The 23,900-nt window shown below is 40.7% G+C and overlaps 1 protein-coding gene across 2 annotated transcripts in view; it reads right to left on the bottom strand.

Annotated features, from left to right (window-relative positions):
* Nucleotides 1-3,102: 3,102 nt before the first annotated feature.
* Nucleotides 3,103-23,900, bottom strand: part of CPVL (carboxypeptidase vitellogenic like) — a 108,246-nt gene continuing 87,448 nt past the window's right edge. For both annotated transcript variants that reach the window (XM_055420956.2, XM_088832348.1), the window contains one exon: nt 3,103-3,344. In XM_055420956.2, the coding sequence (XP_055276931.2) occupies nt 3,240-3,344 (105 nt within the window). In that variant the 3' untranslated portion in view covers nt 3,103-3,239. The remainder of the gene's footprint in view (nt 3,345-23,900) is intronic.

The following is a 23,900-nucleotide window of genomic DNA, read 5'->3' as shown; positions in this document are numbered from 1 at the left end:
ATGTGTCGGTGTTCTGGTGGGTGCAGCTGGATTTCTTCTCTCTCCTTTAGAAGACAATGGGCTGCTTTTCTGGGAGCCTGATGTCCTCTGCCAGTATTCAGAAGTTGTTCTGTGGACTTTACTCCACGTTCAAATGTTCTTTTGATGAATTTGTGGGGGAGAAAGTGGTCTTGCCATCTTATCCCTCCGCCATCTTGTTCCTTCCTCCCCAGAACACTGGATTCTTATATTCCACTTGGTCGTGGAGTATCTCTTCCCAGCTGCTCCAGCAAGGCGCAGCCGCTGTACCTTACCTTGGACGAGGGGTATCTCCTCAAGGCCGCCCCTCCTGCTTTGAATGTGGATCAGCTCCTCTCGGCCCTCCGGTGCCCAAGCAGCCACCGCCTCCTGGATGTGGTACAGCTCCTCTCGGCCACCGCCCCAACCCTGGGCGCGGGGTAGCTCATCTCAGCCATGATTCTGCACGTGGTCGGTTGCGCAGGAGCCGGGCGTCTCCCGTGTCTGCGCCGCCGGAGCCAGGCGTCTCCCGCGTCTGCGCCTGCGCCGCCGGAGCCGGGCGTCTCTATCTTGGTCTTGAAGATCTTTTTTGTACAGTTCTTCTGTGTATTCTTGCCACCTCTTCTTAATATCTTCTGCTTCTGTTAGCATTCTGCTACCATTTCTGTCCTTTATTTGGCCCATCTTTGCATGAAATGTTCCCTTGGAATCTCTGATTTTCTTGAAGAGATCTCTTGTCTTTCCTATTCTGTTTCCCTCTATTTCTTTGCATTGATCGCTGAGGAAGCCTTTCTTATCTCTCCTTGCTATTCTTTGGAACTCTGCATTCAGATGCTTATATCTTTCCTTTTCTCCTTTGCTTTTCACTTTTCTTCTTTTCACAGCTATTTGTAAGGCCTCCTCAGACAGCCATTTTGCTTTTTTGCATTTCTTTTCCATGGGGATGGTCTTGGTCCCTGTCTCCTGTACAATTCACGAACCTCCGTACAGAGTTCATCAGGCACTCTATCAGATCTAGTCCCTTAAATCTATTTCTCACTTCCACTATATAATCATAAGGGATTTGATTTAGGTCATATCTGAATGGTCTAGTGGTTTTCCCTACTTTCTTCAATTTAAGTCTGAATTTGGCAATAAGGAGTTCATGATCTGAGCCACAGTCAGCTCCTGGTCTTGTTTTTCCTAACTGTATAGAACTTCTCCATCTTTGGCTGCAAAGAATAGAATCAATCTGATTTCAGTGTTGACCATCTGGTGCTGCAGTAATATTAAATTCATGGCCAACAGCATACAACACATGCCTAAACAAAATCTAACTCACACTTTTCTCCATAAGGCACATCATAGCCTTCTTGTGCTCAAGAACACTAGACGGCACTTCAGCACTATGCATGGGAGCCCTTTTAAACAGCAAAATCACCAACAAAAAGCACAAAGATGCAGAAAATGTGGCACTGAATAGACTGCCAAAAGGACATATGTTTACATTAGGAAAGCTGAAACAAGGAGGCAGTGTTGCCTCATTTGCCCTCCGCTGAGAATGTGCAGATTTGGTAACTCAAATTTTTCGTCACGCTGCACATACTCATCCATGACCACAAAGTGAGCAAGTATTGATTTGAGGATTACAGATCAATTTTAAGTAGGTGATGCAAATATGGAACCCACTAATAATGAGGCTTCCTTAGTGAAATAGTTTCTTTGACAATGATACCTGAGCTGGGAGGAACCTCGGAAATCTCTTCTGGCTACTTTCTTTGAGACTTTCAGTTCAGTTCAGTTCAGTTGCTCAGTCGTGTCCGATTCTTTGCGACCCGATGAATCACAGCACGCCAGGCCTCGGTAACTTATCCAAAAACATCCATTGCATGTGTGACACACCTGGAATGAGATTCTAGGTCTCTCATACCCAGTTGGTGCCCTTTCCATCACATGTTATTGGGACCAGATGCAACAATTTTAACTTGCTGGTGGCGCTGTATGCAAAACTTTGTGCACACTTCCTCCAGATTATTCTCTGCAATGATAAAAATTTGCTTTTGAGGAGAATGTTCCATTTGAGGTCTTATAGTATATGGGCACAATGAACAACATGTATATTTAAAAAAGGAAAATCTCAATCCTGAATGAAATGAGATATTAAAAGAACTCAATAAAATATTTACAGTGAGAATAGGCTTTGACTTTTTAAAATTTAAGTTCCCCAGTGAGCCAATTCATAGATGGGTAATATGAGGGGGAAATGATGTGGAAAAAGGCAAATGTGCTGTGGAATTAGAGATGTGAGCATGTGATGTATAAATGCATAAATAGGAAAGATGTGCCGAGATGTGGTATTTTAGTTGGAAAGTTACTAACGTATGCATATTTATAAATATATTTTTTGATGCAAGAGGATCTCATTTTTTTTATATTCCAACAATTATACAAAATTAGGTTATTCCTTATTTGGCTAAAGAAGTACAGAATTTAAAACTCAAAGTAAAAACAGCTCATAACTAATATGGCCTGCAGGCTGTTTGATAAATGTGCGTACTTAAAATGAACCTATGAACTAAAAAAAAAAAAAAAAACAAAGAAAGAATAGGCAAAGATTTAGTATCTTCTCTGAATAAGATTCTCTGCTTATCATCAATAAGTAGATACAGATACATTATTTCTTTTACATATAAGATTTTTAGTTCAAAGAATTGCAAGCCACCTTTCTTGCTAAGACTTTCTATATTCTGAAGTCTCTTCCTCACCACTATTATAAGTTCATCTATTCATTTGGAACGATAGTTCAGATGTCCTTATCTAATATTTATGCAACACCTTCAGATACATGGTATGATAAACTTTCCTGTTATTTACAGAACAAGATAGTTACAATTCCATTCATTTATTGCACTTTTCACATCATTAGAGAAGGAATTTAAAATTCTTATTTAAGGCCCCAACATCCCATTTATTTATCCATTTCTATCTGAATTGGTGTCTCAGAATCCATTCTTTGTACCCGTTAAGATAAATGATTTAATTCTCACTCATGCACAACATTTTCTTACAGTTTAATTTTGTAATGAACTATCTCTCCCCCAAAACAGAGGCTCATTTGTTTTAAGGATAATTTTTATTGATGAGGAACATTTTGCAGTTTTAAAAAGATAATTTTCTTATTTATGTTACATTTTCTGTCTTGAAAATTTTCTTTTCAAAGACTAAAAGCCATGATGGTCTCCTTTAGGAAAGCAGTTTATGCATCAATAAGGATCCCATCCTCTTCCAAAAATGAATCGATTAATCATGTCAAAAGATCGCAGAGGCTGGTCATAGGGCAAAATGTGGCCTCCACCTCGCACAATTACCTTAAAGAAGAAAAACAGAAGAAAAACTGAAATTTAGAAAACTGGATATTGTAAATACATGGAAACTTTTAATTTGGATTAAAATGTTTTTAAAGCTTACATGAAATAAAGAACATAGTGTATCAGTTCATGCTTTTGGATATGCTGATTGTCTGCTTTTGATAGCATTAATAATAGGTACCGTAAGGTAAGAAAGTTTTTAAATTGTGTAGTTATTTGATTTTACACTAAATTGCATCCATCTTTCATGTGTATGAAACTGGAAAATTCTTCCTTGTCTCTTCATAGGAGGGAGCTGTCTACTTCTCCATGCTGTGCTGTTATTCTTACCTTGTTAGGGCCCTGACGTTGGGAGACCTACCTCAGACCAGCTCTGGTTGCAACTAGGTAGAGAAATGTACCTAATTCTACCATTCAGTGAGCTGGTCCATTGGCCTTCACACTAAGCTACACCTTTTACCTTAACTACACCTTCTACCTTAGTCTTTACCAGTAATAAAGGAGATATTTTGAGTCTCAAAAAAATTTAAACAACAACAAAAGAGAACTCCTTGACATCTGAAATTTTAAAAGGCCTAAAATTTTTTGAGCAGCAAAAAGCTAGAACATTCTATTTTTTCCAAGATTTTATTATGAAACATTTTCAAACATACAGCAGATTTGAAAGAATTTCATTTCACACCATTTAGACACTCTCATTAACACTTTACTCGTTTACTTACAGCTGCATCTCACTGCCCATCTATTAATCCATCTTATCTTTTTGACACATTTCAGAGTAAGATGGGGATGTCAGTATACTCCTCCCCAAATTTTGTGTAAAATTGACATACAATGGGATTCTCTGGTGGCTTCCCTAGTGGCTCAGACAGTAAAGAATCTGCCTGCAATGCAGGAGATGCTGGTTTGATCCCTGGGTCGGGAAGATCCCCTGGAGAAGGAAATGGCAACCCACTCCATTGTTCTTGCCTGGAGAATTACAGGGACGGAGGAGCCTGGTGGGCTGCTGTATATGGGGTCTCACAGAGCCGGACACGACTGAAGCAACTTAGCAGCAGCAGCAAGGACTATGAGATTGGATTTACCCCTCATTGGCCTTTGGAGACAACTGCTTCATGCTACCCTCCACCAGCAGTCAGCTGTGCCTTGCTGCTATGACAGCAATGCCCATCTACATTTGTGTTCCAGCTTGCATTTGGAAACCCAGCATGTTCCCCTCTTTGTCACAGACCGAAAGTGAACACATCTGTGACAGGAGCCCATGAACGTGACCCTGGAGGAAGATTTCTGCTGCCCCCCACGACCCCAGGCTAGAATTCTCCTCCTGTGGCTTCCCATCCAGTCCTCCAGCCTTGGCAGGAATCTGATGAGCTTTTTTCATGCAACTTCAGCTCAGCTGAGGACACTAAACGAAGTCGTGTTTATGACAAAACCCAGCTGCTTTAGCTGGAAATGAGTTTGGCAGCAATCGTCCAGAACATTAAGAAACTGAATACTCAAGAGCTAAAGGTCATCCTGCCTCCCTTCCCGACCAGGGCTACTGCTAATGGAGGGCTAGCACAGTGCTTCATGGCCAGGGCTTGGGAGTCGGAGCACAGGAGCGCGACCAGAGGCACAGCAAACTATGCGACCTTGGGCAAGCAACTTAACGTCTCTGTGTTTCAGTTTTCTTAATGGTACAGCAGGGAATGAAATATTATGTCCTGGGATAGTTGTATAAGGAATTAAAGGAATGATATCCATGGAACACAGCACAGTGCCTGGCCTGGGATGGTTCTTGAGAAATATTAGCTGTTGTAATTATTCTTCTAGTAATTATCTCTATTCAAAATGTAAGATCAAAATTCATGTAACCAACATAACTAACCTAGAACATCCTGTTCCTACATTAGCATAAAAATCTTGGTTTAAGGGAGTTGTTTAAAACAGTTATTCTCAAACCTAAAGGGGAATAAAAATATCTGAGCTTGTTAAAGTAAACTGCTAAGTTCTCACTCCTAGACTTCCCAATTTTGAAGGTCCCAGCCAGGGTCTAAGAATTTGCACTTCTAACAGTTGCAAAGTAATGCTTTGGTGCTGTTTGTCCAAAGACTACTCTTTGAGGACCTCTATATAAAAGAACTTCCTATTTTGTGACAGGTTTTTATGTCAAGGGAAAACACAAAGAAAAATCTGTGTAACATTTACTAATGACCTCACGTTAGTGTATTTTTTTGTAATCATCTACTCTCCTGGTGTTTATACACACACACACACACACACACCTTCTACACACACACACACACACACACCCCTTCTACATCCATGATAATCAAGTGGCGAAGAAGAGATGACAGGGGTTAGGTGTTACAATTCTTATTCTCAATGACTTCCCTGATCCTTGATCCAATTCTGAGCTGCCATACGTAATGACCAAATGACATCATAAATGGTGTCATTAAGATTGGAAAGAAAAGCTCATTTAAGAACAAAGTCTTTTTCACATGCCACAAAATTCTCAAAGTATGTTCTCTAGCAAATTCCCATATAGCATTTTCCCGAAGTTAACCTCAAAAATGAATTTATGACTGCTGAAAAAATAAACCACTTTGTTGTAATAGCCAAGCCACTCACCACTCACAAATCAAGGACACAAACCACTCCAGAGTTTTTGGAGGTGTGTAAAAAAATGTGACAGGGCCATGATTATATATTTAAATGTGACCAGACTAATCTTGAGGCTCCCTGGATAGAAATGGTCTCATCACCAGAAACTGGGTATTTTGGGTGCTTTCACATTAGAACTGAAACTGCTAAACTCATGTGTTCCACATGTCATGAATTTTAAAAGGGTTATACAAAACACTTTAAAGCTTCATTCTACTTTATGTTTTAGAAAAGAATATGATTCTCCATGGAACTAGAAACATGGACCTGGCAAGAAAGATTTCTCAGTTGTGCCTTTGGAGATGAATATAAGGGGAAATTCACAATGGGTGTGCTGACACAGATGTGTGATGTGTCATGGGAGACTTCAAGGAGGGTCAAGGAGGAGCAGATCACTGGACAGACCATGTGAGTGGGGAGGGGGAAAGAGATGTAGTAAAGACAGGAAACCGAGTTCAAAAACAGTGGGGCATGAAACTGCATTACACATGCAATAATCTGAAAGGAGTTCCAGTTATGAAGAATTAGAAGGAAAGCAGAAGGAACAGTTGAACAGGTAAACCCCATATGACATGCTGCTGGGATCCACCGACCTTTTCATACAGGATTTGTGTGTGTGTGTTAAAATACACATAACATAAAATTATCATTCTGACCATTTTACTGTGAACAATTCAGTAGTGTTTAATATATTCACAATGTTGAGCAACCATCACCACTATCCAGTTGCAGAATGTTTTCATCACTGCAAAGGAAACCTGTACCCATTAGCAATCAGTTTTCATTCCTGTCTCCCTGACAGTCTCTGACAATTACTAACCTACTTTTTGTTTCTATGTTTTTGTTGCCTATTCTGGGTATCTCCTCGAGAGTTTTAAGCAGAATAGTGATATGCTCAGATCTGCATTAAAGGAAGGTGAGTTCATAGCCACCGAGGGAGCTGGTTTGAAGGAAATGATACTGGGGCAAGGAGGCAAGTTAGGAGACTAGCTGTTCAGGTGAGAAATGATGTAACGAAGAGATGGTAAGAAGGCGAGAGAAGAGGGATATTGGCGTTGAACCTGAAAAATTAGTGATTAATCACGTATAAAGTTAAGTGAAAAACCCTCCCCACTCCCCAACACATGAACATCCTTCCCATTCCAGGCTTCTGAAACATGCAGCTTTGCAAGAAGTGATGTTATTAACCAAGAGGCACATGGCCAAAGCAGGTTAGGAGGCAGGTGAAAGAGGACAGATTTCTTTTATTTTTTTTTGGATGACTGTGGCTGTGTGCCAATAAAACTTTATCTACAGACACTGAAATTAGAACTTCATACAGCTGTTACGTGAAACAAAAATTATATTCTTTTTTTTCAAACATTCAGTTCAGTTCAGTCGCTCAGTCGTGTCCGACTCTTTGCGACCCCATGAATCTCAGCACGCCAGGCCTCCCTGTCCATAACCAACTCCCAGAATTCACTCAAACTCATGTCCATCAAGTCGGTGATGCCATCCAGCCATCTCATTCTCTGTCGCCCACTTCTCCTCCTGCCCCCAATCCCTCCCAGCATCAGAGTCTTTTCTAGTGAGTCAACTCGTCGCATGAGGTGACCAAAATATTGGAATTTCAGCTTTATCATCAGTCCTTCCAATGAACACCCAGGACTGATCTCCTTTAGAATGGACAGGTTGGATCTCCTTGCAGTCCAAGGGACTCTCAAGAGTCTTCTCCAGCACCACAGTTCAAAAGCATCAATTCTTCGGCGAGCAGCTTTCTTCACAGTCCAAATCTCACATCCATACATGACCACTGGAAAAATCATAGCCTTGACTAGACGGACCTTGGTTGGCAAAGTAATGTCTCTGCTTTTTAATATGCTATCTAGGTTGGTCATAACTTTCCTTCCAAGGAGTAAGTGTCTTTTAATTTCATGGCTGCAATCAGCATCCGCAGTGATTTTGGAGCCCCCAAAAATAAAGTCTGACACTGTTTCCACTGTTTCCCCATCTATTTCCCATGAAGTGATGGGGCCAGAGGCCATGATTTTCTGAATGTTGAGCTTCTAGCCAACCTTTTCACTCTCCTCTTTCACTTTCATTAAGAGGCTTTTGAGTTCCTCTTCACTTTCTGCCATAAGGGTGGTGTCATCTGCATATCTGAGGTTATTAATATTTCTCCCGGCAATCTTGATTCCAGCTTGTGCTTCTTCCAGCTCAGCATTCCTCATGATGTACTCTTCATATAAGTTAAATAAGCAGGGTGACAATAGACAACCTTGACATATTCCTTTTCCTATTTGGAACCAGTGTGTTGTTCCATGTCCAGTTCTAACTGTTGCTTCCTGACCTGCATACAGGTTTCTCAAGAGGCAGGTCAGGTGGTCTGGTATTCCCATCTCTTTCAGAATTTTCTAGTTTATTGTGATCCACACAGTCAAAGGCTTTGGCATAGTCAATGAAGCAGAAATAGACATTTTTCTGGAACTCTCTTGCTTTCTCCATGATCCAGCGGATGTTGGCAATTTGATCTCTGGTACCTCTGCCTTTTCTAAAACCTGCTTGAACATCTGGAAGTTCATGGTTCACATATTGTTGGGATACTGAATGAGGAATTCCCCAGGTCGGTAGGTGTCCAGTATGCTACTGGAGATCAGTGGAGAAATAACTCCAGAAAGAACGAAGGGATGGAGCCAAAGCAAAACCAATACCCAGTTATGGATGTGACTGGTGATAGAAGCAAGGTCCGATGCTGTAAAGAGCAATATTGCATAGGAACCTGGAATGTTAGGTCCATGAATCAAGGCAAATTGAACATGGTCAAACAGGAGATGGCAAGAGTGAACGTACACATTTTAGGAATCAGTGAACTAAAATGGATTGGAATGGGTGAATTTAACTCAGATGACCATTATATCTACTACTGTGGGCAGGAATCCCTTAGAAGAAATGGAGTAGCCATCATGGTCAACAAAAGAGTCTGAAATGCAGTACTTGGATGCAATCTCAAAAACAACAGAATGATATCTGTTCGTTTCCAAGGCATACCATTCAATATTGCAGTAATCCAAGCCTATGCCCCAACCAGTAATGCTGAAGAAGTCGCAGTTGAACGGTTCTATGAAGACCTACAAGACCTTTTAGAACTAACACCCAAAAAAGATGTCCTTTTCATTATAGGGGACTGGAATGCAAAAGTAGCAAGTCAAGAAACACCTGGAGTAACAGGCAAATTTGGCCTTGGAGCACGGAATGAAGCAGGGCAAAGGCTAACAGAGTTTTACCCAGAGAACACACTGGTCATAGCAAATACCCTCTTCCAACAACACAAGAGAAGACTCTACACATGGACATCACCAGATGGTCAACACCGAAATCAGATTGATTATATTCTTTGCAGCCAAAGATGGAGAAGCTCTATACAGTTAGCAAAACAAGACCAGAAGCTGACTGTTATTCAGATCATGAACTCATTGCCAAATTCAGACTGAAATTGAAGAAAGTAGGGAAAACCACTAGACCATTCAGATATGACCTAAATCAAATCCCTTATGATTATACAGTGGAAGTGAGAAAGCGATTTAAGGGACTAGATCTGATAGATAGAGTTCCTGATGAACTCTGGACGGAGGTTCATGACATTGTACAGGAGACAGGGACCAAGACCATCCCCATGGAAAAGAAATGCAAAAAAGCAAAATGGCTGTCTGAGGAGGCCTTACAAATAGCTGTGAAAAGAGAAGCGAAAAGCAAAGGAGAAAAGGAAAGATATAAGCATCTGAATGCAGAGTTGCAAAGAATAGCAAGGAGAGATAAAAAAGCCTTCCTCCGCGATCAATGCAAAGAAATAGAGGAAAACAACAGAATAGGAAAAACAAGAGATCTCTTCAAGAAAATTAGAGATACCATGGGAACATTTCAAACATTAAAAGATATAAAAACCAAATTTGGCTTGTGTGCCACAGAAAAATAGGCAGAGAGGCAGAGCTGGCCAACCCTGGCTTTAGAACACATCTTCCTGACATCACCATGAGGCAAGCGGCTAACTTCACCCTCACCACATCATGCAGTAGAGCGTGAGAACCTGAGAGCTCATCCAGATTAGTTTCCCTCTCCTCCTCCGATTCACAGAGGAGGTTCTGGTGCCTGACCTCGGCCATACAGCTTGTGAGTGACAGTGTCAGGCTGGAGCGTGGGTGTCTTGATTTAAGTCTTACTACCTTCTCCCACTCGGTTCCAAATATCAAAATTTAAGATTTCATCTACAGCCACAAAGTCTTTCTGCCATTTCTCAGTGCCATTTCTCATTTTTTTTTCACTTTAAAGGAATTTATTCTAATAAATACCTTAAAATTAAGGATTCAGTAAGCTCAAGTTATACAGAGAATTATTATTTTTTAGAATTTTATTTATTTTAAAGAGGACAGATTTCTAGTCCGTGTTTTCTACTATAGATTGATGGAGACAATCAAGATCATCTTGTTTGTTTCTGACTTACATTAAAGTTCTTTTATTATTTTTATTCCATTCCACATTTACAAATGCTTACCTTTTCACTTTCAGACATGAACCCTGAGTATAAATTAAATAAATAGGCATTCAAATAAAATGTATACTAAAAAGAAAAGGTATTTGGGAATAAGAATAAAAAATAAGCCAAAGCTTGCTAGCTGCCACCTCATAACAAACGAGTGAGGCAAATCACTTTCAATAAAAGAAAAACAGCCAAGATCAAGGCTCAGTGTTGCTCCCACAACACTCTGGGAAGACTTCTTCACATTTACCACTGTAAGTTCTACCTATAGCAAATGATTATTGGGGCAAAAAGGTGCTTCAGCTGACCTAAATGTAGCCACAGCAGTGGCATCATTACTAGAGCAGTCAATACATAAATTTGGTGTTATCTTACAGTTCCAAGGTGCTTTCCAGGTGTACCATCTAACTTAATCACTTGAAACAAAAATCATAATTTAGGATTTCCACTATTCATTCAGTTCAGTTCAGTTCAGTCACTCAGTCGTGTCCGACTCTTTGCGACCCCATGAATCTCAGCACGCCAGGCCTCCCTGTCCATCCCAACTCCCAGAGTTCACTCAAACTCATGTCCATCGAGTCGGTGATGCCATCCAGCCATCTCATTCTTTGTCGTCCCCTTCTCCTCCTGCCCCCAATCCCTCCCAGCATCAGAGTCTTTTCCAGTGAGTCAACTCGTCGCACGAGGTGGCCAAAGTATTGGAGTTTCAGCTTTATCATCAGTCCTTCCAATGAACACCCAGGACTGATCTCCTTTAGAATGGACTGGTTGGGTCTCCTTGCAGTCCAAGGGACTCTCAAGAGTCTTCTCCAGCACCACAGTTCAAAAGCATCAATTCTTCAGCGATCAGCTTTCAGTCCAACTCTCACATCCATACATGACCATGGGAAAAACCAGAGCCTTGACTAGACGGACCTTGGTTGGCAAAGTAATGTCTCTGCTTTTTAATATGCTATCTAGGTTGGTCATAACTTTCCTTCCAAGGAGTAAGCATCTTTTAATTTCATGACTGCAGTCAGCATCTGCAGTGATTTTGGAGCCCAAAAAAATAAAGTCTGACACTGTTTCCACTGTTTCTCCATCTATTTCCCATGAAGTGATGGGGCCAGATGCCATGATCTTTGTTTTCTGAATGTTGAGCTTCAAGCCAACCTTTTCACTCTCCTCTTTCACTTTCATCAAGAGGCTTTTGAGTTCCTCTTCACTTTCTGCCATAAGGGTGGTGTCATCTGCATATCTGAGGTTATTAATATTTCTCCCGGCAATCTTGATTCCAGCTTGTGCTTCTTCCAGGCCAGCGTTTCTCATGATGTACTCTGCATATAAGTTAAATAAGCAGGGTGACAATATACAACCTTGACGTACTCCTTTTCCTATATGGAACCAGTCTGTTGCTCCATGTCCAGTTCTAACTGTTGCTTCCTGACCTGCATACAGGTTTCTCAAGAGGCAGGTCAGGTGGTCTGGGATTCCCATCTCTTTCAGAATGTTCCACAGTTTATTGTGATCCACACAGTCAAAGGCTTTGGCATAGTCAATGAAGCAGAAATAGATGTTTTTCTGGAACTCTCTTGCTTTCTCCATGATCCAGCGGATGTTGGCAATTTGATCTCTGGTGCCTCTGCCTTTTCTAAAACCTGCTTGAACATCTGGAAGTTCACAGTTCATGTATTGCTGAAGCCTGGCTTGGAGAATTTTGAGCATGACTTTACTAGCGTGTGAGATGAGTGCAATTGTGCGGTAGTTTGAGCATTCTTTGGCATTGCCTTTCTTTGGGATTGGAATGAAGACTGACCTTTTCCAGTCCTGTGGCCACTGCAGAGTTTTCCAAATTTGCTGGCATATTGAGTGCAGCACTTTCACAGCATCATCTTTTAGGACTTGAAATAGCTCAACTGGAATTCCATCACCTCCACTAGCTTTGTTCGTAGTGATGATTTCTAAGGCCCACTTGACTTCACATTCCAAGATGTCTGGCTCAGTGACACATTAATAGCATGTGCCAAACCAATGCCACTATTAAGAACAACAATAAAAACTTAAGGTCATGGAATCATGTGTCAGCAGATCTAGGTTTGAGACTAGCTCTGTAATTTGGGCACGCTGACTTAACTATCCCTATTTTCCCATCTGTAAAATGGAGATAGGAATTAAGGCGACCAGTTGTCTCAGTTTACCCAGGACTGAGAAGTTATTAGGAGCATAGAACCTTTGGTACTAATGCTGAAATCTGGAATGATTAGTCACCCTAAGAAAACGAAGCTTTCTGTGAGAATTCAGAGAAATAATGCATATAAAATATCCCATGGCACTCAGTCCACAGATGCATATTAAGCTTGTACCATGTAGCATATAGGCAAATAATAAGCACTCAACCAAAGGTCCTCATACTATCATTACCTAGATTTTTATAGTCAAAGGAGTATGTTTTCCTTTTAAGAGCAGAGAAAGACTAGAAGTTACTAAGAACTGTAAACTTCATTACTATACTTTTTCAGAAAGATAGATCACAATATTTTCTTTAAGAGGGCATATATTTCTCTTCCAGGCTTCTTTTATTTCCATGCTATAAATCCTTCCTTCCATGGGAAAGAAGGTCCCAATTAAAGTAAGAAAGCCACTTAAATAAGAAATCAAACCTTGGTCAACATGCTTACCTGTCTAGAGCAAACTGTATCCCTTAAGCCTGCCAACACCAGGATCCATCCCATTCTTTCCCTCCACCCCCTTTCACCACATGCAATGCCAAACACCCTTTTCTCTCCACACAGCAATGTCAAACAAGCAAGACCTTACTTGTCTTAGCAGAATGGCAAAAAGCCACTGTCTTTTTTGCCTTTTAAGAACACACTTTATAACACAGGATTTGATGCAGTTAAAAAGTAATCAAAACTTTACTTCCTTCATGTCCAGTTTTTATACTTGACATCCACAAGGGAATAAAAAGCACAATCCAGTTCATTAATTACCTTACTCAATATCTAACCATGAGCTACAGTTTGTAGTTTTCTCTTGGAGGAGAGACTGAGAGTGGAGGAGAGGGCAGAGGTTAGAGCAGCAAATTCTGTCTGCCAGGAGTGGTGTGAGGACTTGGACCCTGACTCACTGTCTGCTGGGTACCATGGAAACAAGGGCCAGCCAACTTGCCACAATTTGGCTTCCTATAAACAGCAGTGCAGGTTGGCTCCAGCAGTAGTGTGCTGAAGTTCTTTTCCACTGGCTCAGGAGATTGGATTAATAAGCACATTGCTGACCTACTCCACATTCGGTGACATCATGTTGGTACCCTGAAATCAGCCATGGTGGGACAACTTACACCATGGAAGTCAGCAAGCACTAGAGATCCGAAACTCCCTTCCTTTCCAAGCTAGTTTACCTCAGACCACTGGTTCTCTGACACTTTGACTCTCCTGGGGAAACATGAAATGTTAGGCCATTCTTCCTCTCTCCCAAAACAAAAGAAATAGTCATTCAAATGGGTAAATTACAAGGCCCAAATCTCTGAAACTTTGCCTCAGGATATCAGATGGGCCGGATTTCAAATATTTGCAAGAAGGTACTGAGCGACTGAACTGAACTGAACTGAAGAATATTAATGGACTTCCCTGGTGGCCCAGTGGTAAAGAATCTGTCTGCTAATGCAGGAGACGCGGGTTCGATCCCTGGGTTGGGAAGATCCTCTGGAAAAGGAAATGGCAAACCACTCCAGTATTCCTACCTGGGGAATCCCATGGACAGAGGAACCTGGTAGGCCAAAGTCTATGAGGTTGCAAAAAGAGTCAGACATGACTTAGCGACTGAATAACAAGAAGAATGTTAACATTTGCCTGCTTCCAATCTACACTGTCTTTACTGATAAACCAAAGAGTGCAAGGCAAAAATAGTGCCCTTAGTCCAGCTGACAACACAGCAATATCGCAACACAACCTTATTTTGTTCCTTCATTTCTCCACCCAACTCCACACTGTACCATGTTGGTGCCATTTAATATTCCCATAAGCAACTTGGTTCCTATAAGCAACCAGATAAGTAAATCTGGTTACACTTCAAATTAAAACAACAAAAAGTTATTGTTTAAAAAGCAAACCCCAATTCCCTCTTTGTTCCTCAAATATCATTAATTTTTTAAAACCCATTTTCCATGTTTGGATAATACTTTAAATGTTAGTTGTCTTAGTATTTATTCACTTTCCATAATGAAATGGTTCTCTGTTAAATTTCAATAGGTTATTTAAAAAAAACCTCAGCAGCTAAGAGAAAATTATGCATCATTGCTTAGCTATTATACCTCAGCAAATAGATCTGCTATCCAATTTATATTTTAAATAATACAATAAATTAGCTCCCTGAGTATTAACTAAGTGAATATTTGGGTAGCTTAATTTAGAAGCATTCTTTTTATGCTAATCAGTCCTCTCTAATGAAATAGAATCACATGAACTAAACTGACTCTTGGCAAATAATCAGAGTAAAATTGGGATTTGCTATTGTTTATTATTTCCTTTGTTTTCAGGAAGCAAGCTGTGTATGTGTGTTTTTTAAGAAAAGGGAAAAAAAAAATCATCAAATACCGAGAATTCAATTTTTTTTGGAGAGGACACACTAGTCAGCCACTGAGATAATGAAACTTCTACAAGTCCTTCCATAAATTTTTGTTTCCCAGAATATTTCTCCCTCTTTCTTTTATGTAACACAGAAAGGAAATAGTCTTCGGCGGACATAAACAATGCATCCTTTCGCTTGATGGGAATTGTTTTGAGCTATTCATTATCTCAGCATGTCTAGTCTATTTCCTAGAAGAAATTCTGGTGTGTACAATGGTGAGGCAATACTACATTCCTTGAGAACTGTTGTATTTGAATACACGCAGTAGTGAGAGGGGTGTGGGCATAAGGTAGGGGCCAACTTGATTTTAATTGTAATTCACTGAAATTTACTGGGTGCTAGGAACTGTGCTAAGGGGCTTGCTACCAACATAAATCAGATAACACTCCTGTCCTCAAGGAGCTCCATGTCAAATGGGGAGAAAGGCAAATGAAACCCCAGTGGGGTGCCTGCAACAGGAGCTGTGCATAAAGGTGCAGAGAAGGAGGAATTCTGGGAGAAGGGCTTCCTAGAGGTGATACTGGCGTTTAGCTCTGAAAGGAAAATGGGGGTTTTCCAGGCAGTTGGAGGAGGAAGAAGGGCCTGATATGAAAAGCAGCGGGAATCCCATGGGAATTACGGGCTGACAAAATAGTAAGTTGTGTTTGGGGAACTATAACATGTTTTGCTTTGTTTTTCAGGATTCTAATTAAGGAAGAGGGAGAGTGAGAGTCCTGGTTGGGGAAGGAAGCAGAGGCCAGATCAAGTAGCTTTACTTCTGTGTGTATAGGGTTTGGACTTCATTCTTCAGGGAGTTAGAGATTTTAGACGAGGATAAAACTGGATCGGACTTGCATTTTGGATAAAACACAAAGGAAAGGGTAGGTTGGAGAGGAAGAAGACTAGTTAAGACCAGCTAAGGAGGCTATTTTAAAAGGAAAAAGTTTAAACAACAAGTTAAAACACATATTCGAGTGTTCCTGAATAGCATCTTTCAAAATTTGTGCCTTTTCTTAAAATACCACAAAGCAAAACCTCTTTCATTTAAGAAATCATAATGTAGTGTAGCCATTTTTTTTATGTCCTCCAAAATGCTGTATGCTTTCTAATTGGTTTGTATAAATCAGTGTTTTTCAAGTAGTTCTTCATGGTTTCTGTGTCAAGCAACAGGAAGTGAGTAAAATCAAGTCAGCGAGAAGAGTACTATAAACCAAATGCAAGAAAGGCTAGCTAAAGAAAGGGGTGAGTCGTATTTGCCAATCACTATTCTTAATTTTCTGGTAACACTCACAGCAAAGCAACTGGCTAAACCATTTCCTTGTTCTTTCAGTGGAAAAGTGATGGAAGTGTTAGAAAAAGATTCAGATTTTTCTCCTTGTAGTCCAGTGCTTGCCTACAAATCTAGACATACGTTGAAATGTCTCTCTTATTAGTTGCTTCTTATACTAAGCCACCAGAGAAGGCAATGGCAAGCCACTCCAGTACTATTGCCTAGAAAATCCCATGGATGGAGGAGCCTGGTAGGCTGCAGTCCGTGGGGTCGCCTAAGGGTCGGACACGACTGAGCGACTTCACTTTCACTTTTCACTTTCCACTTTCACACACTGGAGAAGGAAATGGCAACCCACTCCAGTGTTCTTGCCTGGAGAATCCCAGGGACGGGGGAGCCTGGTGGGCTTCCGTCTATGGGGTCACACAGAGTTGGACACGACTGAAATGACTTAGCAGCAGCATACTAAGCCACTGTTGGTAAGCTGAGGCGAAAAGGTGCTGAAGGGCTAAATTTCTAATTGTTTTAAGCTGGTTATTTTGATAGCCAACATTAACCCAGGCCTTCCAAAAAGAAAATTGCATCTCCCAACTAGAGGAGCACCAAGGCAGACATGACACGTCCATTCCATCCTTTTACTGGGTATGGATGCTACAGTCTTTTAATTGATGATAGCCAGAGAAGAATACGGAGAAGGCAATGGCAAGCCACTCCAGTTCTCTTGCCTAGAAAATCCCATGGATGGAGGAACCTGGTAGGCTGCAGTCCGTGGGGTCGCTAAGGGTCAGACACGACTGAGTGACTTAACTTTACTTTTCACTTTCACACATTGGAGAAGGAAATGGCAACCCACTCCAGTGTTCTTGCCTGGAGAATCCCAGGGACGGGGGAGCCTGGTGGGCTTCCGTCTATGGGGTCACACAGAGTCGGACACGACTGAAGTGACTTAGCAGCAGCAGCAGCAGCAGAGAAGAATATGGGAAAGAGAGCAAGAGAAAAGGAAGCCAGATTATGAATGTTAGACATGGAAAAGGACATTAAGGCCCCTTTCTACTTCACAAGCTCAGGTGAAAGATGCCCAGAGACAAGTCCAGGAGTTGGAGATACAGTGGAATAATCAGAACTCTTGTATATTACTGGCAAGAATACAATCAACTGGGAAAACAGTTTGGCATTATCTAAGGAAGCTAAAGAGGTTCAAACCCTGTTAAATCATCTGTTCTACCTCTACGCATTATTCTTAAGAGAAACTCTAGCATGCAGGCCCAAAGAGATATGTGCAGCAATACTGTTCACAGCAGCAATATTTATAGTAACAGAAATCTGGAAACAACTCAAATGCCCATCAACAGTGGAATGGATGAATGATGTAATCATACAATAGAATACTATTCATCAGTGAAAAGGAACAAAGCACAATCCTGAACATATCAACACAGGTGAATGTCAAAATATTGAAGAGCAAAAGTACAGTATTGCAAAATATATATAGAAGAATTCCTTTTATGTAAAATTAAACATGAAAAGTAAAATATTGTTTATGGAGATGTTTATCTGTAGTAAAACTATAAATTTTTAAAAAAGGATGGTAGAAACAAAACCCAGGGTCAGTGAGGGAAGAGAATGGGATTGGGAGGGTGGGCTGCTGGTAATGGTACATTTCCTAAACGACTGGTAAGCACAGGGGTAGTCATTTATCATTGTTTGTTTGATCTTATAATACATATTTTTGGTGATTCTTCAACTTTTAATTAGAAAAGAAAAAAACCCACCTACTGATACTGCCAAGCTCATAAAAATAATCTATAAGAAATTTAACATGTTCTCTGCTGTGCTTTTTCCTTCCGCCCAACACAGAGATAATGAAATGAACCATATGTCTAAACATGGTAAATGGAGAGAATATGGAGAAGCAACTGAGTGAAACAAATGCAAAAGTGGGAAGTCCTCTTCTGGCAAGCGGCTCCAGAAGACAGAGCTGGTACCAGAATGGAAACCTTGGGACTCCGGTTGCGGCATAAAAAATAATAATAAATAGAGGAACAAAAATAAACACCCACATCTCCATGCTGGAGAGCAGAAGAGCAAGAAGCTGCCAAACATTTTCTTTGTTTTGCTAGATTATTTTTTATTCTCTAAATCTAAGCTCCTATATTCCCCTTCTTCCCTGTTTCTGTATGTTAGAAGCTCAGTATAAGTGAGGGGAAAAAACAGAATAAAATAAAGGCTGGATGCTTCATTTATTGTCAACAGGGATGTTTCAGATCACAGTTAAACTCAAAGGGACTCAAATGCTTAGAAACATCTCACCACTCAATTTAGCAACTTTCATGTACTGTTGTTAAGACTGTCATGAACAAAATGTTCAGGCCCCTCAACTTCTTCCATCTCTCATCAAGACTGTTTCCATGTTACGGTAAAGTGAACACTGCTGCTGCTGCTGCTAAGTCACTTCAGTCGTGTCCGACTCTGTGTGACCCCATAGACGGAAGCCCACCAGGCTCCCCCGTCCCTGGGATTCTCCAGGCAAGAACACTGGAGTGGGTTGCCATTTCCTTCTCCAATGTGTGAAAGTGAAAAGTGAAAGTGAAGTCGCTCAGTCGTGTCCGACCCTTAGCGACCCCATGGACTGCAGCCTACCAGGCTCCTCCATCCATGGGATTTTCTAGGCAATAGTACTGGAGTGGCTTGCCATTGCCTTCTCCGAAAGTGAATACTATATACGGTGGAAATATTTCTAGGTCTATCTGATGAGTAATACCCCATTTCATTATCTGAGCCTTTAAGACATAGTATCTCATAAGGACTATATTAGACGGGGCTGGGGGGTTCTTGTCCTGTGAAAACAGATTCATGCTAGGAGAGGTCAATAAAGACAATAAAAATTAATATTTATTACATGCTTACTAGGTGCCAGAGTATCAAGGAATATATAAGCATTATCTTAATTAATCCTAATAATGAATCCTTCTGCAAGAGAATTAGGTATTAATATTACAATGAGGGACTTCTTAGAGAGGTTAAGAAATTTGCCCAAGGTCACACAGTTCAGTAAGTGGTGGAGCTTGGAGCTAATCGAGGTCTAACACAGTATCCACTCTCTTAATCCCTATACTTCAGGGTCACTTGAGTATGGTGATAGTAGAAGTAGTGAGAATCACCAAGGTAATAAATAAAATTCAAGTTCATAACTTCTCAGCTTGAGAAGATGGCCCATGTTTGGGTACATGAAAGGGTCTACGAATTATTTCAACAATTCGAATAGTCTAATGCACAGGTTCCTTGTCTTTTTTGTGCCATGGATGCCTATGGCTGTTTAGTGTAACCTATAAATGCCTTTCAGAAAAATGTTTTTAAATATATGATTCATTCATATATAATATTATGATACATACATATTATAAATTACAAATTAAAATTATAGATTGACATTATCAAAACAGTTAAACATGGGACTTCACTGGTGGTCCAGTGGTTAAAACTCTGTGTTCCCAGGGCAGGAGTTCTGGGTTCGATCTCTGGTCAGGCAACTAGATCCCACATGCCACAACTAAAACCCAGCACAGCCAAATAAATAAAATCAATACAAATAAATATTAAAAAACACAAAATAACAGTTAAACATGAATTTGTGACACATCAACATATGTCCTTTTATATGAACACATAAGAGCAACTTGTGGGTCTGATAACTTCCATAACTTTTATAGAAGTTACCTTCTATAACTTTAGGCATAAGCATTGTTTCTAGCTATTTGCAACAGCATCTGTATTTGATATGAAACCATCTCTGCTTTCTATGGTGACAAAGTCAAAGGCACTGCTAATACTGCTGTGGTTTGTTGCCTACATTCATAATGGAAGGAAATGCTAAATTTCATAATTCATAATAGGAGGAAATGATGTTCCAGTTAGAGGTTAGTGAAAATAAAGATGCAATTTTCCCCCCTTTTAAGTTCACTGACCTCTTAAATCCTAACCAAAAGCCTCACCCTAGGTTAGCAATCTATTAAATAACCTGACTAGGAAGCATTAAGTTTACTCCTGATAAGGCTTCAGTCTAAATCATTGCAAGTTTATTTTTGCTTTGGCACAGAACTAATCATATCTATCTAATATATTATTGGATCAATAATTAATATCCAGAAACAAACTGTGACTGGTGAACATCCTTGCTGAGAACTCTCTGGATGATGTTTACAGGAGACCCTGCTTGACCTAGTTGTATCCTTGTTGGAAAGTAATAAGAACGCACTACTATCTGAAGACACCACACATGAGGACCACATCGTTTTGGTGTAGGACAGAATGCTGCTGGGAAAAGGAAGCTAATGTTTTGAGTAAATAGAAGAGTTTTTCTATGAGTCTAAATTACCAGTGGTCTATCAGTGTTTTGAGAGAACAAAGACCACTTGTCAACCTACAATACAGGGAACTGAGGTTTAAAATTTAGTTTAAGGTTTTGGCTGAGGTTTTCAGAGAATCAGAGCCACATCAGTAAATACTGTTGACTAGAGGACACTTTTCTAAATGTGATGCTTCAGATCAGTGGCTGGTTTGTTAAGAGTAAAACTATGTTCTCAGGTTTCTGGTTGGCTGGTAAGTAAGTAAAATAGGTCAGGATTTAGAGCACCCTTTAGGTATCAGAACAGAAGTTTATCCAAACATAAGCCACACAGGATTCCTGTGAGATAGATGGAAGCCATTTCAGTATCAATAAAGGAACAAAAGACATACAGTTTACGTCCCCAAACCAGCTGCATATTAAATTCCCTAAAAAGCTTAAATATTGATGCTCAGGTCTTAACCCTAGACCAATAAAGTCAGAATATCTGGAAACAGGCCTTGGGAATCTATATTTGTAAGGGTTGAGACACATTGGATTAGGAAAACGTAATGGAAAGGGATGATCCCAAGTTCTTTGCCATTCTTGTTAGTAAGAGGAATCTCGCCTTGCTCTGTGATTTGCTTTGACCAAGATGATACAATGGAAATAACAGTCTGGGACTTTTGAGCCCTGGCCTTAAAAGCATGGGCATCTATTGCTTCTCAATTTGGGAGACCTGCCGCCATGCTGTGAAGTCTAGGCCAGGACACTGCATGGTTAGAGGTCATATGGAGAGAGAGCTAGAGGAGAAGAGACTCACTTGGATGTTCCAGCTTTAGCCAAACTCTCAGCTGAATGCAGCTGCAGGTGTGAACTACCCCAATCAGAAAAACCTCCTTGCTGAGCCCATTCCACCCACATAATTGTGAGAAATAATAAATTGTTGTTGGGTTAAGCCAGTAAGTTTTGGAGCGATTCCTTATTCTGTAACAAATAACTATCAGAGGGAAATATTTACTAACAACTCTTTATTTTTTTCCCTTGAAAGATCTGTTATTTCTGTCTTGGAATCTTGAAACAAGACATGACAGCTTAAGTGAAAGTGTATATTATGCAAAAAAAGGAAGATTAATACCCCATGTGGTCTTAGGCAAACCACCAGCTCCTACTGCTGTCTACCACCCCCACCTATGCCCCCTGCAAATCCTGAGAGCTTGCAACTGCACCATCTGGGTGGCCTTTGTGGTAGACAGAGAGATGCATCATCAGATCCTCCTTCAAGGATGGACTTGCAGTCCAGCTGTGGGAAATCCAGTCAACAGACAGCTTCCAGCTGTCAGCTCCTTCAGAGTCTGCCTCAGCTGCACAGCATAGCCTCTCCCAAAATGATGCCCTTCCTGGGGCATCCCACATTTGGTGACTAAGTACGGTGCGGATGTATAAAGGCCGATCATTGTTGTCTGATGTAAGATACTCTGATGGAAACTACTCTCTATGGACCTCCCTCCCAGGTTGGCCAAGGTTTGTCAGGCCTGCATCATAGTTTGATTTCCTCCTCTACCAATGCTGCTTCCTATTCCTTCCTTTCTTAGGCGTTAATCCCTAATGAACATCTTGTACCCTAAAGTCTGCCTCAATACCTGCTTCTGGAGAATCTAACTTGTAATTGCCATGAAACTCTCTAATAATGGCAAGTCTTATTAGTGAGGGCATAGGATGGTTTGGTTGCTATATTCTGATTGTCTGCCCACAGTTTGATTCCCATAAATGGACAGAAGAGTCTTCCCCAAGTCTGGAAGATGGAGACAAAGAACCCATGGATAAGGCCACCCTTTTTTGTAGAAATCAACACAGCTGGGATGGAGATGAAGATTCTGTTTAACAATTTCTGTAACATAGCCAAAACATTTTCCCTGGAATTAGCTGCATTTGGTAATCATTGTCTCAAATCTGTTTAACAGTTACTTTCCTCCATTAAATATTGTTTTAACTTCTCATCCCCTATCAACTAGTTGAATGCAAAAGTGACATTTATTGCTGTTTGCTTACTCTGATCATTGTCAGTGCAACCAAGGACTTGCTGAAGACCTTTCTGGAAACTGTTGGTTCCTTTAGAAATAGTTTCTAATGCTTCCTAAGCTGTTTAAAATTCTAAATTAAAAAAAAAAAAAAAAGAATTGTTAGCAGGAAGGTCAAGAGAGGCAGGTGGCCGGCTCTCTATCATTCCCTCTGCGGATTATCTGTGGACATGTTGAAATCCTAGCCTGATCTTCCCTTCCACTCAAAGGACTATGGTTATTCTTTTCTCCATTTTTTAGTTGCATGTAGTCAAAGGAACAAAACAGTTAATGTTAGTTTTAGAAAAGCACAATGAAGAAGCTGTGGTTGTTATTGCTTTCTGTCTGCACACCAGGCTTTTCCCATCCTCCTCCTCCTTGTAAGCACTCTGCTTTCCTTTAGAAAACAGCCTCTTCTGTGTGGACTGGATGTGCTGCCAAATACACTGGCCACCACCAACACTCCACCCACATTTGTCACCACCATCACACACACACCCTGAGGCAAGACTTGTAGCTGAGGTCTGGCGGGCAACTGGAGTATTCCATCCTTCCCGCTCCATAGCCTTCACAGGTATTTAAGCACGGTAGTGCTTAAAAAAGAGCAAGATGTGGACTGTGAAATCCCTGGTACTACTGCTACTTGGAGCCTTAAGCAAGTTTCCCAGGTGAAACTTCTGTTTCTTTATCTATAAATTAGTAAATACAATCACATAATTTATAGGGGAGCTACAAATATTCTATAAAATTGTGGCTAAGAAAGTATGTGGCAGACCACTGGCTTGAGGGCTTGCAAATGCTGGAAGGTTGGTAGCCATCCTTGGTGCCTTTTTTGGCCTTCCTGACACCCCCATGAACCAACAACCACACCTAGTAAGTGGCAAAGCTGAAATTCACACAGGTTTGTCTAACTCCACAGTCCACCTTCCTCTCATTACCCCAAACCATCTCCCCATCAATCTTGACTCTCCAAAACAGTCAAGCTTGAAGGGTGGTGGGCTCCTCCCCTTTGGCTTCTCTGTATGTGTCCCCCAGCAGAAAGTCTTACTTCTTTTGGAAACTCAGGGAGAAACCTCTGAGAAGAGTGTAGCAGACCATAGGCCTGAGAACTTCATAAGGCCAAACATTAGTCAAGGTCAAAATATAAGTCGTGGCTCGG

Source organism: Moschus berezovskii, chromosome 3, assembly GCF_049115385.1.
Source record: "Moschus berezovskii isolate FMDL1 chromosome 3, NW_MosBer_1.0, whole genome shotgun sequence".
NCBI lineage: Eukaryota > Metazoa > Chordata > Mammalia > Artiodactyla > Moschidae > Moschus > Moschus berezovskii.
The sequence above is the reverse complement of the archived record's forward strand: the minus strand, read 5'-3'. Positions and strand labels throughout refer to the sequence as shown.